Source organism: Colletotrichum navitas (genome assembly GCF_030913465.1).
Source record: "Colletotrichum navitas strain CBS 125086 chromosome Unknown LY79scaffold_94, whole genome shotgun sequence".
Classification (NCBI taxonomy): Eukaryota; Fungi; Ascomycota; class Sordariomycetes; order Glomerellales; family Glomerellaceae; genus Colletotrichum; species Colletotrichum navitas.
The window spans coordinates 125,415-144,792 of record NW_026850640.1 but is presented as its reverse complement, the minus strand read 5'-3'; the positions used below and the strand labels follow the sequence as shown (position 1 = coordinate 144,792).

General features: G+C 56.6%; 5 protein-coding genes across 5 annotated transcripts; 2 read left to right on the top strand and 3 right to left on the bottom strand.

Annotated features, from left to right (window-relative positions):
• Positions 1-668: 668 nt before the first annotated feature.
• On the bottom strand, positions 669-2,637 carry LY79DRAFT_414801 (uncharacterized protein). The gene is made up of 3 exons (XM_060553118.1): positions 1,866-2,637; positions 1,257-1,791; positions 669-1,131 (listed from the first exon to the last, which is right to left on the bottom strand). Exons 1-3 carry the CDS (start codon positions 2,301-2,303, stop codon positions 761-763), a joined length of 1,344 nt encoding a protein of 447 aa, XP_060408977.1. The 5' UTR covers positions 2,304-2,637; the 3' UTR covers positions 669-760.
• Positions 2,638-5,291: 2,654 nt separating this feature from the next.
• On the top strand, positions 5,292-6,864 carry LY79DRAFT_583748 (uncharacterized protein; the record flags this gene model as incomplete). The annotated part of the gene is made up of 4 exons (XM_060560354.1): positions 5,292-5,513; positions 6,131-6,312; positions 6,527-6,790; positions 6,846-6,864. 4 exons carry the CDS (start codon positions 5,292-5,294, stop codon positions 6,862-6,864), a joined length of 687 nt encoding a protein of 228 aa, XP_060408976.1.
• Positions 6,865-9,182: 2,318 nt separating this feature from the next.
• LY79DRAFT_568870 (uncharacterized protein) lies at positions 9,183-9,929 on the bottom strand (the record flags this gene model as incomplete). The annotated part of the gene is made up of 1 exon (XM_060559005.1): positions 9,183-9,929. A coding segment is annotated over exon 1 (416 nt), but the record flags the coding sequence as incomplete, so codon positions are not given.
• An 898-nt stretch (positions 9,930-10,827) lies between these two features.
• Positions 10,828-11,414, bottom strand: LY79DRAFT_568868 (uncharacterized protein). Its single transcript, XM_060559004.1, has one exon. The coding sequence runs from the start codon at positions 11,368-11,370 to the stop codon at positions 10,855-10,857; it is 516 nt and encodes a 171-aa protein (XP_060408974.1). The 5' UTR covers positions 11,371-11,414; the 3' UTR covers positions 10,828-10,854.
• Positions 11,415-12,652: 1,238 nt separating this feature from the next.
• LY79DRAFT_525970 (SH3 domain-containing protein) lies at positions 12,653-18,916 on the top strand (the record flags this gene model as incomplete). Its single annotated transcript, XM_060555795.1, has 2 exons — positions 12,653-18,218; positions 18,285-18,916. The coding sequence occupies 2 exons, from the start codon at positions 12,653-12,655 to the stop codon at positions 18,914-18,916; spliced, it is 6,198 nt and encodes a 2,065-aa protein (XP_060408973.1).
• Positions 18,917-19,378: the final 462 nt, after the last annotated feature.

Below are 19,378 nucleotides of genomic sequence, written 5' to 3'. Positions count from 1 at the left end.
ACCTGCATGACATCAAAGCTCCCGAGCAGCTCCCCCCCCGGGAGACGTTGGACGCTGTGCTCGGGGCCCTCGCGGCCGTTTGGAACCGCAAACGGCCATCAGAGGATCGAATCTCTCCCAAAACGAAGACGTCTGAGCTGAGCAATCTGCGCAGGAATGGCAAACAGGTTCCGGCTTGGCAGACGCTCGGTAAGTGCGAGAGAGAGAGAGAGAGAGAGAGAGAGACCTGTCCAAGCTCGTGACGTGATGGGAGTTGTCTGGATCCCTCGAACGCCGTTTGCGCCCGCTATTTGAGAGACATTCAATCAAGTCGGGGTATATTTCTTCATTAGCTATTCAACCGCCATTGATGGCCCGAAGTGTCATTAAGTAGAAGCGGACATATGTCATAAGGGTCTGCCTGCCCAGTCCTAAATGATAATGAGTAAAACAAAGTCGGGATACAGTCCGCGAAATCTCTGCCCTCACCTCCAAACCCTAAACCGCTCGTCCCGTTCATGCGAGGATGCAGCACGCCGACCGTTCCCCGTCGCAAACAGTTCCCTTTTTCATCAATGCCAACATAAAACAAAATAGGCACATGGAAACACGGGGAGCCCCGATCTGGGACCGTGTTTGTCGTGGCGTTTGATTCTATGTCACACTCTTCGTGCGCCCCGGACCACCTTTCACTAATTCGCATCTGCCCCGTATGAAACGTAAAAAAGATGAATAAAAAAGTATAAAAAAAATATAAAAATAAAAATAAAGTAAAAAACACCTAGACGCTATCGCTCAACGCCGCGCTGGGCTTCCACTCCCGCTCGACGGCGGCGACCTCGGGATCGGTCCAGTTCACGGGCTTGTGGATGCGGAGCACGCGGAGGAAGTAGTCCTCGACGACGAGCAGGTTCAGCAGGACGCCGTTGCAGTTCCACGCGATGCCGCAGACGATGGCGCCGGCGACGGCGTCGAGGACGAAGTGGTTGGCGGTCGCGACGATGGCGGTCAGGATCAGGGCCGGGTAGGCCATGCCGAGGGCGACGACGGCGAAGCGCCTCCACGGGCGGGAGCGGAGCGAGGGCATCGGCAGGGTCGCGACGGTGAGGCCGATGAGGAGGGAGTAGCCGAAGTGCAGAGAGGGCATGGCGGCTGCGGACCGTGTTAGTCAAAATAGTCGTACAACCAAGCAAGTCGTTGGATTCAAGCTCGCAGGCAGGCTGCTGGCCGGGCGTAGGAAAAAAGAAAACTAAAAAAAAAACTAAAAAAAAACTCACCATACTGGTTGCAAAACTTATTCGTTGTCCAGACGCTGCTCTCGCCGGAGCCGCTGTGCACCGTGTCGACGAAGCCGAAGCTCTTGGCCTCGCCGGCGTCGGGCCCGCTGTACTTCGGGTCGCTCAGCAGGCGGGGCGGCATGCAGGGCCAAAGGGTGAAGACGACGAAGGCGAGGAGGTTGCAGGTGGCCATGGTGCGGCGGCGGGCCTCGTAGAGGGCGGGGCCGGCGGCGTTCCAGCGGACGGCCTCGTTGCCGGCGGGCCGGGCGGCGAGGGCGCGGCGCTTGCGGGTCGTCGTGACGAAGTAGAGGACGACGAGGAAGAAGATGGTGCCGGGGATGTGGATGAAGGAGTAGATGCGGTTGATCCAGTGGATCACGGTCGGCATCTGCAGGAAGTACTGCTGCACCGGCACCTCGATGAAGACGTGCAGCCGCTGCTCGAGGTGGATGAGCTGGAGCGCGTGCCGGCGAGCGACGTCGACCGTCCCCTCGTTGAGCGTGAGCGCGGTGAAGGCGCGGCCGATTTGGTATACCTGTTACACACGAACACACACACGCATACATGTCAGAACTGAGAGCTATAGAAGAGGAGGAGGTCGTCTCGGACGATTACACACGTCCAGTGGCGAGGTCCTTGGCTTACCCAGTAAAGAAGAGCCCAGTACCACGCCTCCACCAGGAACGGGAACTTGCGGAGCACCCGGCTGAGGAGCCTGTCCTTGAAGACCCTCGTGTTGGGCGTCGTGACGAGGCGCTGGTAGCCAAAGAACTTGATCCTGCGCGTGCGCAGCGGGGGCTCCTCGTGCGGCGCCAGCGTCGAGGACGGGCTCCAGGCGCCCACCGAAAGGAGGGAGTCTTCCGATTCCGGGGTCGAGACGCCCGAACGGCGCTCGTCCGACCGCTTGTGTTCTACATCGTCGATGTCGGAGCCGCCCTTCCAGCCCAGGTTGTCGTAAGTGTTGCCGCCGGTGTTGCGGTTGAAGAAGGTGCCGCCGAACAAGAGGGTGATGACCACCAAGGGCTCTGCCACGGCGCCGATGCCCATATTTCTCTCACTCTTTTGCCTTCTCTTATTCCGCTTCGTCTATTTCCCGGGGGAGGTTGGGGTGAACGGTGGGCGGCGGATAGACAGCTGACGAAGAGAAAGCAGCCGACGATGGGGACAGCAGTTGGTGTGTGTGTGTGCGTGTGTGTGAGGGAGAGAGGGTGAGTGAGAGAGGGTGAGTGAGAGAGAGTGAGAGAGAGAGAGAGAGGGATGTGCGAGAAGACTGGAGACTCGACTGGCTCACAGGTCCGCTGACGTGGTAGGTATATGAGGACGGGATGTTCGGGAACCGCACAGATCCCGAAGCACATCGAAGGTGGGATGGGATTTGACACAATGCAGTACACCCGGGAGGGGTTGGATCGTCAAGGCCAATGGGAGTGCTACCGGACGACTGGTAAGGTGAGATTGTTGCCCGTGCCACGGGGTAAAGGTTTTTTTTTTTAAGATAGCGTCACTCTCCCAATACAGATCTGAGGTGAGCAGAGTAAGGGGGGGAGAACCGGGACCTTGCAAGGAAGAAAGGGGAAGAGGCATTCGAGGCAGACGACGGGGCTCGACGACAATGCATCGCACAGGTCGGCATGGATGGACAGACGGATGAGATGGAACGCAGCATGGTAAATAACGCTACGATGGGACTCCCGGACATAGACCTTTGCGCGCGTGCTATGCGAAGCCAAGCCCAAGCTTGGCACAACCCACATTTACTGGACCTTGGCCGACGCGGGAACAAGGTTGGCATTTCTCTTTTGCGCAGATGAGCAACGCTTTGCCACACACACCCACATCAGAGTGCTCCGCAAGGCGTCCGATGCGCAGGGCTGGCAATGGGAGAGACGCCCGAAGCCGCGCATTCGCGGACGGGGAAAAGTGGAGGGTTGATGAGATGGATGGATGGATGGATGGATGGCGGAAAAGGGCCAAGAAAGCTCTATCCCATGCTCCATCTCTCACGTGCATACACACACTCACACTCACACTCACACTCACACTCACACTCACGCTCACACTCACACACACACACACACACACACACTCACACCTCATACAATGCACATAGCGTAAAGATATCCGTACGCATGCGGACCGGTATCCGTACCTCTCTCTGCCTTGGGACGTCCCTTGTCCATGGTAATCGACACGAAACTCCGACCAGGAAGAGCCCAATGGCAGGATTGCGGGATGCTTCGGAGGGACGGGCTGGGTTGCCTGACGTGGACGAATCGCCCGCCAATGACGGCGAAGGCCAAGACTTACATGGCCCCCCCCTCCCCTCTCACTGAGCATCCTCTCTCCCGCCTTGGCTGTAATTGTGGGTGCGGTGGTAATTTGGTGGTTGGCCAACGGTGCGTCGTCGTCGTCGTCGTCGGCCTTTACCGCCCAAGCTATGCCCACACCGGTCCTCCCTCTCCCCGACGTCCGCTTAGGCAGCGCGGCTCATTGCTGCCAATCGGACGCCGGAAAGTGGGCGGGCGTTCTGGGGCGGGGGTCGAAGGTGACGCCGCGCATACATACCTACATACCTACCGTACGCACTCGTGAGATTCGTCGACCACTAGTGAGCCGGCTAACGGCAATAGGTATCGCGGCCACTGTAAGAGGTATAGTGTGCTGGCAGAAACAGGGATCTGTATATACCTATTTTCTCACGCAACGGTTGTGTACGTACTAAAAGCAGGCTGGCTAGTTGGCAACGAAGGGTAGATAGTCTGACCGCCTTCTATAGCAAGATTAGCGCCATGAAACTCCACTAGCTGCTATCAGTAAGACGCTAGCTATATACAGCTAGCCGACTCACTAGTGGTCGACGAATCTCACGAGTGCGTACGGTAGTACGGATACGCACGCGACACACAGCTGAATCGGCTGTTGACCAATCGAACAAGGGGGTCGAAGGAGGGGGGGCGATGTGGATAAGACTGCTTCCGCGACATCCGGCAAACCCGTCCTGTGTTTGCAGAGAAATACTACTAGTAGGTCGGTCATCTCACCGCCGTACCGCCTTGGACATTGAAATTGAGCTTCCGCTCCGCTCCCTTGGAGTCCGCCTTCGGAACACTGGAGCGTTTTTCTTCTTGAAAACAAGGTAAACAAACGAATCCATGGATGAAAGCAAAGCAACAAAAGATGAGGACAACAATTCGCTCCTCGTCAGCAGAGCACGCGACCTCTGCGTGGGAGGTAAGACGAGAGAGTGGCACGGGCGGACACAGCACGACGCTCGTTTGGGCGTTGTGCTCGCCCATCCCCGCGCATCTCACGAGGGTCTCGCTGTCCAATACACGTCGGCCGCCCTTGCTATCTATCCCGTCCCAGGCAACGAACGAAACGTCCATCTACTTAGCGTGAACTGCGGTGGTGTGAGAGAGGGTGTGTGACCCTGTCGAATGGTTCAACGCGGGGGCGCGCGCGCGCGAGAGAGAGAAGGGGAGAGAGATACGGGGCCGGTGCATCCGTCGCGAGTCTTGGCATACATCATCACCTTTTTTTTTTCTTTTTCCCTTTTTTTCCCCCCTTCGCGGATACAATGTGTGACATATATGTCCTTGGCTCCGGTATCTGCGGTTCCCCAACCCCAACCACGCATGCATATATTACCGCACCCCTTTTTTTTCTCCATGCCCCTGACGAGTTAGCAAAGCTTCTTTCGAACAAGGTTCGGTTCGGTAGCAAGCAATAGGAGGGGGTGGTGGTGGCGGCGGCTCTGAAGGGGTGGGCACGGGGGGGCCGGGGGGGTTTTAATATGCTATCGGAAGATGTCTTGACATGTTTATCGGAAGATGTCTTGATGCCATCCAGACTGGCTTATCCGTCTCTCGTATATTAGTCGACTAGCCGCCATCTCTGGGCTTCATCGGGACCGGCTGGTCCGTTACCGCGTCTGTACGATCCACCCGGCCACCCCGCGCATTGTCCGCTTCCAGTCCCCGAAGGCGTGGTGGACACTCTCCGGATACTGCCGAAACTGCGGACTATCTGCTTGGCATGGCACCACTCTGCCTGGTGGGTAATCGCCAGCCCCTTGCCGTGACGGCGGAAGCTTCGGATCCCGGCAGCCACCACCATCCCCGTCTGGGTCTGGGTCGGGGGCAGCCTGTCAGGGCCGGGAAAAGTAGGGGTGGCCCCGTTCCGAATGCTCCGGATTATCCAACGCTACGCCCCAATTCCGATCCCGCGGACCTCGGCGCCGGCATATCCATCTTGTCCGTAACTCCGGACCACAGAACTCGTATTGGCTTTGAACGTTTCTTGTTCAACCCCGATAAATGAAGCGGAACGACATCTGTGAAAATGTACCAGAACGCTGGGCGACACGTCGCGTATTGAGCTCTTGCCGAGTTTGTCTCAAGACCCCAGGGAAGGGGGGGGATTTCGTTGTCGTTCCAGGACAGAACGTCCCCGGAGCAAGACGGCCAGAGAGCGTGTCTGTTCTTGGAAGAGCACCAGCCCGGTCCGCAGCTAGTTCGTTCTTTTTCGCGTCTTCTGTATCAAACCCTCCTGCTCTTGCCGGTCGACAGTGTCGGGCAGGACCACCCCATCTCACTCTCCACCATCAGAGATGTCAAACGGACGCTCGTCGACATGGCAGGGGGCGCGTGATCGGGAGGGCAGGGGGTCGAATGTCGTGACGTCCGAGGCCAAAGTGAGACCTCCGGCGGAGGAGTGGTATTGATCGAAGAGGTTGCGCTAACCCGATACCCGCGGCCGTCCAGATATCCGTCGGGCTCAACTACAACTGCCGAGGAGCCGGTCCCCCTCAGGCGATTGGGGGTTGTTTCTCACCGAGTCCGCATGTGGTCGTTGTCCTTTTTGCGAACCGACAGGCTCTTGATGACAGGCCGGAACGCATATCTACTCCCGACGGCGACACCGACGTCTTTCTCAATGTATTACTCGACGCATCTCTCAACGCATTGCTCGACGTGTTTCTCAGAAACGAAGCTGGTTGGACGGCAACTACGGCAGACGGCGGCTACAAGAATCAACACGTCGAGAGCACGCACAGGTAGGAGATGATCGCCAAATGGACGCTCGAGTCACTCTGAATCGCGCTCGAGAGAGGTCGGGATTATGGAATAGGATTCCGAACGAGAGGGCCAAACGAGTCTTCTAATGGGTGACCAAACTCGTCTAACAAGAAAAGAAAAAGGCGAGAAAAAAAAAAGAGAAAAGAATGAGACGAAGCGTTGATACATTCGCATCACTACACACGCGCTTAGCCGTCACCGACCCTACGCAGACGCCTCGAGGGACGCGGCACAAATTGTCATTGGACTTTGGGGGCCTGCGAGCGAGTCCTGGACGGCTCGACAAACGGTGTGTCTTTGTGACGAGGATCCCAGCTGGCAACTTCGGCCGGGCTCTACGGCTTATTTACAAAAACAAAACTCGGATCGCCCAAACATTGGTACGGTCCAAGGCGTCCCTGGCAGGGTCATCGACAAGGTGCAAGCACGGGGCGATCCCCGCGTATGTTGGCTCAGGTACGTTATATTCACCATCTACAGAGTACACTATGTACATACACAATTCGTTTAGAGAGCGTAAACCCATATAGGAGAAACCGCTCTTACATTATGGGCAGGATCTCTAGCCCGCCTTGTCAAGCCATTAACTGATCTGCGGGATGGAGACGATCGGCGCCGGCTGTCATCTGGGATCAACGCAATGGTGGAGGCGCGTGCTTGGGATGTGCGTGCCTGATCTCCATTCGTCTACATCTCGCTACCGGTATACAGGGTACGGACAACTTTATATTGTGCTAAGTACCAAGAGTCGTACTTTTGCTGTGTGGGTTTTTTTCTCTTCTTTTTTTTTGCTGTATATGATCAACGTTGTGTACCTGTGCAACCTCAGGAGGGCTCCCCTTTTGCTAGTGCCTTGGCACAAAATACAGACCTATTTTTGTGGCGAGAATTTGGCATGACACTTGATCTGTGTTTCCCTGACCGTGTTATCGCAGAGGGACCAGCCCGGGATACGCATCTCAGTCAAGGGTAAACACACATGCCGCTGATGGTCGACCTGTGCCACAGGATAAACAAGGTTGGTTGTTGTCTTATTGTCGTTGCAAACTTGCTGGCGAGGATGCCTGGCACGAAACACAAACGTTCCTCGAGCAACATCTTGGGCTGGCATTTTGTTTGTTTCCGATCGAACGAGAAATCGCCCTGTGAAACCTCCCGTATACATAATACCGGAGCCGGCATTTCCAACCTTTCGACAGAGATGTTGCTCCGTGGCCATCGCCCGGTAAAGCAGTCGGGTTTATGACGACCCCACCGCGGCCTAGTCGAACGAACATGACAGAGAATTTGATAATGAGAGACACGTCGGCGGCCACTTGCTCGGCATGCATCAACGGCGCGTGGCGGCCTGTCGTCAGTAGTGAGGTGGCGTTGCCGTTCTTGATCCAGGCCGCCTCCCCCAAGGGGTTAGAAACGCCGATTCCGGCCTGTGGAATTGAACAGCAACGGCCACAGCGAGCCGAGCCGTTCGGAATGTGGCAGTCATTGTTGACAACTGGCTAGGACGGCCGCGGGGAATGAATGTTGTTTGGCGCAGCACCTTCCCAACAAGCACGTCCTGGCAGCACAGGAGTTAACGGGGACAGACATGATCCGAACCCGAGAGAGCGAACCAACAAGGCGAATTACCTTCCATTCCGTTCCAGTCCACCGATGAGAAAAACTCGGCGGGTCGATCCGATATCGATGGGGGGGGGGGGGGTAGAGAGAGTTCTCTGGTCAGCGCCAGCCAGCCTCGTTTTGAGGGTGCGGGTGGGGGAAGCCGAGAGCTGAAAGTCTTGTGCAAATATCTGGTGCTATTGAGGCTGGACATTGACGATCGGCGCGGTGATGGGTACGCAGCAGGGGTAGACCTTGACGTACACGCACTGCCGGCTTGATAATATAAGAGACTCCGGGGCTTCTCGTGTGGCGGGCGATCCTTCTTTCGCAGGGCTAATTAGTCTACTACTACGCCGTGGTGAGTCCTCGTTGCATCCATCAACCCCAGGCAAGATAGTAGAGCACATGGCAGTGCGCCATGTGACTGTGGAGGGGGCAGAGACAGACAGACGATACAACGTTGGCGGCGCCGATACCAGCAAAAAAATGCATGTCGTGAAGGTTTGTCTGTCAGCTTGCTGTCGGAGACCATTGGTGCATATCTATATCTAGCACCTATTCTGTTAGTATGTGCACTACTGATCGAGTCCGAGCGCGCCAACATACATCGAGGTCGGCAACCGAGACGGCAGAGAGGTTGTTGTTATGGTTCTGGTTCGGCGAGGCAATTGGATAGGTTTTAACCTGGCCTGAGGTATGAATATCCACGTCTCTTGTCCGCCTCGCGGTGCAGCGCATCACAAGGAGGAGGCCCGAGCGATGACGAGGGAGAACGAAGTATTGGGTAGGCAGGGTTCGTGAGTTGGTTGTGAATGGATCTCGAGAGAAGACTGACGTCTCATTTTGAGTGGATTGGTGTATGTCCATGGGTGTCTGTCTGTCTGTCTGTTCGTCTGATGACACATACACACACACACACCAAGTCGGGGGTACCTACATCGTGCTCGGCTAGCTTGGGTATCACTCCTGCAGTCGCGGGGCAGAACGTTCCCGAATGCAGGAACGGGCTGCTGTCTGTGGCCAGCGCATGGCAGGCAGGAGCGACCAAAAAGAAGGCCAGATCACAAGACGTACATAGTAATGTACTACTACTGTTAGTGGAAGGAACGCGAAGGTAGGTAGGTAAAATAAGTACTGTGTATTGTGTACCGCACCTACCTCGTGTGTGCTCTGTGTGTGTGTGTGTGTGTTTGTATGGTACGGGTGGGGAGGCAAGAGGGTCCACCTTGGATACGTACCGGGCAGCCCGGGCCCAATAACGACGCGGGCACGGGCACGGCCAGCCACAAGGGTTTTTGCTCGTGCAAACAGACCCACTTGCCTGTTTGATGTTTTGCAGCAGCAAGGACAGCGAGGCAGGTGGTAGAAAGGTACGTATCGATTGTCTGTCTACCTTGGATGGTACCGTACCTACCGTAGGTAGGTTGTGGTAGAACTCGGAGACAATACTGCTGGGTAGAGGTATTCCTCTCTGCAACTACCTACCCAGATAGGCGGCACTACTACGGATACCTTGGGTAGGATGTACGATGTCCTTGCCTCGATGCGGAGAGACGGGAAGGCAGAAAAAAAGTTAAGCCACGATTCCACGCCCGAGACGGCGGGAGTCCCAGCAGACGCACTTAGTCGATCTCCCATTCCCCCTAGCGTTTGAGAGTGAGGGAAGAAAGCAAAGGGGAGGGGGGAGGGGGAATAAAGGAGGGGTGTGAAGAAAAAGAGGCAGGCAGAGAGGCAACGATCGTGGTCCTCGTCTCTTCTCGCCTTGTTGACAAATAGGTAGACCGACCGACTACCAAGAAAGAAGCAAAAAATCCATGGCACCGGGGTAATAAGACTGCTGGCTGCATGCATACTCCAGTACGTAGTACGACCGTAGGTATGCACCACGTGCATGTATGCTCATGTACGGGTGTCCCGTCCCGGGACGGGGCTGAGATGGCTGCCGTCGTTTCTTGTTCGGCGAACAGTGTGTTTCTGGGCATGATGAATCACGGGTCCAAGACAAGACATGTGTGGGCGGCGGCATCGACGTTGCGGCGGATTGAGTTTGGCTGACAACGGGAAGTTTCTTAATCAAACGCGGGCTCGGGTGTTCCTCTTGGTCGACCCGGTTTGGGATGGGACGGGGGGGAGGGAGGAGGGGGAGGGGGGGACTGGCCCCCTGCTGGCTAGCTGGCTGGCCTTCGACATGCATGTCTGCAGTCAAATGGCAGAGAAGGCAAGGCCTTTACTCGATACGACCCCGGCGCCCAGCGATCGTAATCCTTTTTTCCGGTGTGTACCCTTCCTTTGTCTAATGAGTTTTGGGTCTTGGCACCGAGACGACGGCATGTACGGGATACGGTTGCTCGGTTGTTGACGACGACAAGACACTTGTCTGTCGTTGCCGCCTTTGATCTTTCTTTGACGCGATGCGCCCGTGACTCGCTACGTTACGCCACCTACCTCCCTACCTGTCTAGGTAGATACTTATATATCTTTTGCTGTATCGGGGCTGAAGTACTCCGTGCCGTAGGTATGTATGTACGTATGCGTGTATGCATTTTGGCAGTTTCTCACACACACACACACACACACACACAAACACTCTCTCTCTCTGCATGTGTCTTTATCGCGGACGACGACCGTCTCATCATGCTCAGATCGTGTCACCAAGGGCTGAGGCGGGTACCTACCTACTCATGGTGTCTAAATTGATACCTTGGTACCTACCTAGTCAGTCCAAACTACTAAGTACAAGCAAGCCGTCGTCCGATTCTCCTCCCATCCAGCAGGGACGAGCGGGTGCGTTTCTCGCTGATTTGTACATATATTATTCATTAATACAGACGCAAACGGCAAACAGGTGCAGGGTGCATGCAAGAGCAAGTGCAGGGGCCGGAGCAGGAGCCGGAGCAGGAGCAGGAGCAGAGGCAATTTTATTTGAATTCATTCCTTCCATCCTCGAGGTATCCTCCTATTCTTCGTGCCTCCCTCCCCCTCCTCCCCGCTTGAGTTCTTTTGTGGACCGGCTCCATTCCAACCTGGCCGGACCCACTAAACCGCGTGCCCCTCAGCTTCAGCCGACCAATAGAGGCGTGTACCAGCATCAGCCTAGCCCAGCTGCATTCTCCCCGCCAGCCACTCACAGCTCGGCTCAGACACACAAACAGGACACAGACCAGGCAGGTGGTGTGCTTTCCCCTTCCTGCTGCTGCTGTATGTGCTTCAGGGGCTCTTTTGCTTTTTTGTGCTTGTCTGGGCAAGTCGAATCTCCAAGGAAGTCCAAGGAAGGAGGGAAGAGTAGGGGGGGGAGGAGGAGGAGGGAAGGAGGTTAGTTGAGGTAGTAGGAAGGGGGTAGTCTGGGCACACTCAATTGATTGCTCAATGCGTGTGTGCATATGCATATGGCTGGCAAGCTCCTCTCGATTGCGATGCTGCTGCTGCTTCTTCATCTCGGAGGAAGAAAAAAAAAAACAAGAAAAGGTGCCGTTTCGTGTTGTCTTTTTTGGTTGACGCTTGGCACTGCTGTTTTTTTTTTTTCTCCCCCTTCTCCTTTACGGATACTACCCTACCCGCCAATTCTCTTTCGCTCTCTGGCCCTCTCCTCCAGCTAGAGACCCCTTCTCCATCAAGCACAGATATTCCAGCCGTTGTGACCCATTGACATCTAACTTATCTCCTTATGGTACCCACCTAACCGAACCTTGGGCACAGAACAGATGCACGTGTATCGCCCGTGACACAGCAGACACACATCCACACCACACCCACACACATGGTAACGACAACGACATCTTGTCCATCGGCCAAGCAGCACCTGAAGACAAGGCCTTTCTTGGTTTTGCTTTACATATTGTTTTTTTCTGTTTTTTGGCATCATCATTCTATACTCGACACGAAACCCCACCCTCCACTACTGCTGCTGCTGCTGCTGCTTGCTTCTTCTACTTCTTCTTCTTCTTCTTCTTCTTCGCATTTCGTCCAGCTGCGTGCACTTCATTGTTGATACCCCCTTCTCATTCCCCTTCTCAAATTCCAGCCCTGGTCTCCCTCTCATCTCTCACTCACTCTCTCACTCACTCTCTCACTCTCACACTCTCTCCCTCTCTCTCCTCCACTCACTTTCCTGCGCGACTCCACGTCCTCATTCTCGTGCGCCGAATTTCCCTCCGACAAACATAATACGGATACCCAATTTCCTCACTTCGTTTCCCTTTTCGCTCCATCTCTTCGAGGGTTAGGACCACGGAACCGGCGCGTGCTACATTGACGATCCGCCGACTCTGTTTCCTTCAGCCCATCCAAGTCGAACCCCCGTCCTCCGCGCTGGTCGATCTGCCATCCCCCCCCCTCTCGCTTCCTCCTTTCTCGCGTTTCTCGCCCCCACGCCTAAATTCCTTCCGATACCTGAGCCAAAACCACGCAAAACTTGGCCCGTGTCTGTCAGACCCTGATGAAGCGATAGCCGACCGTCCCCACGAGGCCACCTCAACACTACCGCCCAGTCAGCCCAGTCAGGGTCCCACAGGTTCGCGATACACCACCATCTTGCCGCATGCTGCTGCCCCGTCCTTCATTCAAACTAGACCTTTGAAAGCTAAGGTGCATCTCCTCCAGGTCCAAGAGGTCAACGGGTTCGACAGCTCATCCTGCCGCCCTTCCTCCTCTTCTTTCTCCCTCGTTTACAAAACCGACCACGTCTCTCGACAAGCTGTTGACCATCCAGACCCTTCAATGCCCTGGCAGCCCCTTCCCCGAATCGCCTTCGCCGTCGCGACATACCCCTTTGCCGCCTCGGGCCCGGCCGACCTTCCCCTCGAGCTCGGCGATGAGTTGTACATAATCGAGGAGACCCCCGACGGCAACTGGCTGCGTGGCTATCTGGTCGCCCCGCCCAGTCTGCTGGCCGGACTGACTTCCGTCAAGGGCCAGACCCTCGAGGCCCGTGTCTTTAGCGGCATCTTTCCCCGGAGCTGCGTCGAGGTGCGCGAGGTGCTGGGCGAGGCCGACGATACCGACGACGCCGACGACGCTGCTAGTGACGATGCTACCGCCGACACTCATTTCGGAAGCGACTCAGCCAAGAGCGGTTTGACCCCGACTGCTGTCGACAGACCAAAGGCGATACAACGCCACAAGTCGTTTGGGAACGCAAAAGGTCCCAGAGGCAACAGGACAGGAACAAAGGGCCGTACGCCCCTCCAGGAGCTTCCCAATGGCACCCACGGCCGCCTCTCCATCCCCGTCAAGCGTGACCCCGACGCACCTCGCCCTGCCGCCCCCGTGCCGATGCTCAAAATTGGCGACGAAACCCCGACATCCGCCGCCGAACCCCTCATCGACGAGATTGCCAGCTGCCTCCGCGAATGGCACTCGACGAACCTGCACGGCCTGCTCCTATCCAGGCAATACTCGCGCCTCGAGAAGCTCTCTCAACTCATCCACACGCTAAACCTGAGCCGTCAACAGTTCCTCCACAACGTCCTCACGAGGCATGAATACCAAAAGCTGCGCGAAAAGACGGTCTGGGATCTGGTGCGCGTCAACAAGCTATGTGGCGGAGAGGTCGTCGTCCGTGACCCTGCAGACCGTGGACGCGTACTGACGGGCGATGACTCGGTGGTCGACATCACAAAACTGCAGTCTGTCATGAGCGTTCTCGACGAACCTCCCCAGCCCACCGTCGAACCCACAGCTCTCCACCACCTGCTTTTCGACGTCAAGGGTTTCGCCGGCGCATCGTCCGAAGAGACCTCGCTGACCGCCTACCTGGTGGCCAAGCCCGTCGGAGGCAAGGTGGCCACGCTGACGGAATGCTTCGTCATCGAGATACCCCCTGGCGGGACCATAGGCAGCCTGGCAAAATCGGGCCAAACGCGAACCGTATTCGCCGACCTCTCTTCGCAGGACATCGGCGATGGCGCGTCGGCCGACACGGAGCTGTACCTCGTCGTCAAGGTGCGGTCCAGTGAGCAAATCATTGCCAGCCGGAAGCCCGACTCTCGTTCCGGCGCAAAGTCTCAGGGGACTGGATATTCCAAGGATCCTGCCAAGCCCACGTCCGCCGGTAACGGCAAACCTTCTAGAAGAAGTCTCATGTGGGGATCCAAGAGCGGTCGTTCTGCCTTCTCCAGAGGGAACGCCACGCCAAAGCTTGACTCTCTGACCGAGTATCCCGAAGGCCGTCCGTCAACACAAGACGATGGCCAAGGGAGTGCCCCACCTCCCAGTACCGCCGGCTCGAGGCCTCGAGGCTCGTTTGATGCCGGTGCCGGCTTTCTGATGGCGGAACGGACTGTCGGTGTCGGTGTTCTCAAGCTCAACTCTATAATGAAACAGGACGAGGACGTTGAACAGGTCGTGAGCATCTGGTCAGCCTCGCTGACGCCACCGGCCGAGAAACAGAGTCTCAACGACGAGTGGGATGGCCTCATCCGAGACCTGATGGACAGCAAGAGTGGCCATTATGAGAAGTCGCGTCGCACCGAGCGGGTACAAGTCCACCTCAGGTCGTTCAACCACCAGGATGTGGACGAGCTGGTCAAGACAACGCCGACATTGCTTGCTGGTATCCGAAAGACGAACAAGATGGGATTCTCGGGCGCACCTACCAAGGCTAGATCGGATATCTACGTCACCCTCGACTCCGCTGCCCTCTCGAAACACAACCTCTTGTCCAGGTATGCAGGGAGCCCGACCGCGCTCGCCAGCAGTGTACAAGGAAATGATTTGCAGGTCACGCTCGAGGTGCGGAGAAGTGACGGGGAAAAGATCCCCAACTGCATCTTTTCTTCGTCCAACACGGAAGGCATCACTACCTGGAAGTCTGTGGCAGTCGAGAGAGGGGAGCATTGGAGCCAGACGGTCCGACTCGCCATCTCGCCAGAGGATGTCTTCGCTTCGCACCTCGTCATGTTCCTGTCTGACATGCCCAACCCCCCATTCGCGGTTGCCCACATGCCGTTGTGGAACCAGGAGGCCTTTGTCCGCGATGGCACGCATGCCCTGTTGCTGTACAAGGCTGATGAGTTCACCTCCACCGCCCAAGCCGGGCCATCCGGCAGAGGGGGTTACCTCTCCCTGCAGTGGAGTGCTAGAGGAAACGAAGAGCATTCTGCCGACGTGACCGGCCCCCAGGCCATCCTGCGAGTCGATACCTACCTGTGTAGCACCCGGTTTTCCCAGGACCGCGTCGTTCTGGGCTTGCTCAAGTGGAAAGAGGCGGCCAAGGACGACATCCCGACGCTGCTGAAACACCTCATTTTCGTGCCAGAGATTGAGGTCGTCAAGCTTCTCAGCGACGTACTCGACGCACTTTTTGGTGTGCTGGTGGAGTACTCGGGCAACGACGAACTCGAGGACCTCGTGTTCACGGCCCTGGTTAGGGTCCTGGGCATCGTGCACGACAGGCGGTTCAACCTCGGCCCGCTCGTCGACCACTACGCGGAGAACCGCTTCAACTACCCGTTCGCCACGGCTTGCCTCGTCAGGTCATTCACGCGGCTGCTCGAAAAGCCGACGGAACCCACGACGTCGCGCAAGCTCCGGTCCACGTTCAAGGTTGTGCGACACATCCTCAAGTTCATCACACACGCTCGCGACCAGCAGCAGGCCAAGGAAGCCGGAATAGGCATCACCAATTCGCACTCGGCCCCTGGCTTCACCCGGGAGCTGAGGAACATCTTCAAGGCCCTGGACGCCATGATGCGCAGCCACGCCCCCGTCCTTGTCGGAAGCCAGACACTGGCCGTCCAGCATTTCCATACGTGGCTGCCCGAGCTGACGGGTCTCTTATCGACCGAGGAGATTCTCCACATCGCCATCGACTTCCTCGACTCTTGCGCCGATGTCAAGGGCAAGCTGGTGCTGTACAAGCTCGTGCTCATCATCAACTACTCCAAGCTCGACATCTTCTCGCATCCCGATCAGAAATCTGCCCTCACCGCCAACACGGTCCGATGGATTGCCCCTCACTGGGGTCACACCGAAGCCGTCACCGACTCGTGGAAGGAACAGGTCCGTCTCTGCTGCTCCGTCCTCGCCGGCCAGATCGACAACCTCGGTCCCGAGATCCCCGATTACCTCCCCAAGATCGTCGACTCGTACATGTCCATCGTGGCCGTTCCGACCAAACCTCGCAACCGTCTCTCGCTTCTCTTCCCGACGTCATACCCCTTCCCATCCAAGCCCATCACCGAAGAGTGCACCTTTGATGAGGCATTGGTCGAGCTTTCCGCAATCCTTTCAGCCGTTTCGAACTCGCCAAGCGGCATGCAACTAGAGTTGATCGAGGGCGACTTGACTTTGTTGCTAGAGAACACCCTCCGCGTGCATATGAGCATTTTGATGGGCGAGGCTTTCCCGCCCGACTGGCTGAGCGTACACATCTACCACCACAAGTCCACCATGAAAACACTACAGTACTTATCCAGCATCCTGCTCGAGTCGTACTTGCCCCATCCCGACGATGCCGAGAACTTCAACACCGAACTCTGGAAGATGTTCTTCACAACCATGCTCAAGCTTGTTGGTAGCCCATCTCTGGCTCTGGAAACCTTCCCGGAACAGAAGCGTAGAGCTGTGTGGAAAATCGCCGGCGATGTCAGAGAGCATGGCGCCGAGCTCCTCAGACGGACCTGGGAGGCCATTGGCTGGGAGACGAGCGCCGATGAGCGGGATCGTTACAACCTGTCCAAGATGGGCGGATACCAGGTTCAATACGTCCCCGTCCTCGTTGGCCCCATTGTCGAGCTTTGTCTCAGCGTGCACCAAGGCCTGCGACGGATGGCCGTGGAGGTGCTGCAGACCATGATCGTCAGCGAATGGACCCTTAGCGAGGACCTGTCCGTCATCCAGACCGAGGTGATTGACAGTCTCGACCAATACTTCAAGTCGAAGCCCTTGACCGAGAGCATCTTGCAAAAACTCTTTATCGGCGAGGTCTTGGAGCGTTTCGCGCCACTGGCGACCGGCCCCGACGAGGCACTGCACGCTGCGATTTGCGAGCTGATGGGCACCGTCAACGAGTTCCTCGACCTTCTCGTGGCTGTTCACAGCAGCGACAACTCGAGCGAGGCGTCGCACCTGATTAACCGACTGCGGCTGATGGAGTTCCTCCGGGATATGCAGAAGGAAGATATATTTATCAGATATGTCCACCAGCTGGCCGCCCTCCAAGGCGAAGCAAGGAACCATTGCGAAGCTGGCCTGGCGTTGCGGCTGCACGCCGACCTCTACGACTGGGATCCCACGAAGCAGGTTCCCGCCCTGAGTGAACCTGAATTCCCGGTGCAGACATCCTTCGAGCGCAAGGAGCGCATCTATTTCGACATGATCAAGCATTTCGAGGATGGCGAGGCCTGGAGCAGCGCCTTGGCTGCCTACCGAGAGCTGCGTACCCAGTACGAGAGCAACGTCTTTGATTTCGCCAAGCTTGCCCGGACCGAACGAGCCATTGCCACCGTTTACGAGACCATCTCCAGGAGCGACAGGTTGATACCCAAGTACTTCAAGGTCGTCTACAAGGGGCTCGGGTTCCCCTCTAGCCTTCGCGATAAAGAATTCGTTTACGAGGGATCCCCGACAGAACGCGCCTCGGCCTTCACGGACCGCATGCAGGAGCTATACCCGTCTGCTCAGATTGTGACGGGCGGCGATGTGGACGATGTGGAGGGGCAGTTCCTCGTTGTTTCCGCCATCACCCCCCATCGCGATCTAACGCACCACGTCTTCCAGCGCGCCCGCGTCCCGCAGGTCATCCGCGACTATCTGCTCTCCGCCAACCCCCAGAGCTTCTCCGTATCGTCCAAGCGCAACACGTCTGGGCCCGTAAAAGAGCACCACGCGGAGAAGATGGTGTTCACCACAGCCGACCCATTCCCGACGATCCTCCGACGCAGCGAGATCGTCTACACGGAGGAAATCAAGCTCGGTGCTCATGAGACAGGCCTGGAACGCATCGTCAGGAAGACGCAGGAGATGACGGTCATTGAGAAGCGAGTTGCCGAGGGCGACGAAGAGAACGCGCAGTTGCTCGTGGATGCTGTGAGCGTTTCGGTCAACCCCGATTCTGACAATAGCGTTGCGTGCTACCGTCAGCTCCTGCCAGCCGCTTCGAGCGACGACGACGACGACGACGACGACGGCGAAGACGAGGAACAAGAGGCACTCCTTGACCCGCAAGATAATGCCATCAAGATGGCGCTTGTCGACCATGCAATCATGATCAAGCGATGCCTGGCAACGTTTGCAAAAAGTTCGAACGAGGTCCTCAGCCGAAGGCATGAGGAACTACGGCAATGTAAGTGTCTCCCCTCCCCCTCCCTATCCGCTGATTCTGTAAGTAGTCCTTTCTGACCTATGCCAGACTTTGAAAGCACCTTCGCACCCGAAATCGCTCTCTTTGCGCCCCAACAGCCCACTCGCGACTTTACCAACTTACAGCCCTGGCGACGATCATCGCCGTCGACAGAACAGGGATCCCCCCAACCGCAGAGCACCACCGATGCCACGGACAACGTTGTGGTCGCCGAACAAGTGTCGACGGTTCAGCCCATTGCCATCCGCCAGGGTCGCGGTACACGCCTGAGCTTCCTGGGAGGTCGTAAGAAGCAATCCCCGGTGCAACAACAAACCAACAGTAACTCCTCGGCCAGCGGCGACGCGGATGATACTTTAAGCCAGCACAGCCGAAGCCGCAGCAGGGCCCAAGACACATCCAGCCGGCTAAGTTTCTTCCGGGCCCCATCTACAGACGGGGGGCGTATCAATGGTAGCAACGATGCTGCTAGCGAATGGGTGACGGATTCGGGCGGCCGGCAAAGCTCAGACACGGGCTTCAATCTGACGGAAAAGGAGCGCGAGTATAGGGACGAACGTCTAGCCGATGACCCCATCGTCATCAAACGAAGCAGTGTGAGGAAGAGACTCAGCATGCTGAAACTGGGCAAGAAGTCACATAAGCAGGGTGGCCTCATGGGAAGCGTGCACGAGGAATAGGATTTCACGGCAGCGGCAGAGAAGCTTGGCTACATGAATAAGGTGACGGGCGAGTGGCAATATCCAGTGACGTGATGACGACTGGTAAAGGGGGAGCAACCTGGTGCTCAACTTGAGAAGCGAGGATTGGCCTACATACGTTGTCCATTTTGATGGCCGCTCGCGGAATCGGGCTGAGAAAAGCCCAGGATATTCCCTGGCTTCTTCTTCTACTACTTTTTATTTTTCTGTCTTTTTTTTCCTTTTTTTTTTTTTTTTTTTTTTTGTGATTTGCACAAGCGATGGTAGGCTGGGAGGCGACGGTGTTCTGGATATGTATTTGTAGGATCCCCCCTCATCTGCACGACTCCTCGGCGCAGCAGATGCAGCTCATTTTCAATTCAGGTTCTCTTCGTGAATAATACATTTGTTTCCCACCATGCGTGTGTGGAAGCCTGATAGATGACGTGCCAGTCGGATTGG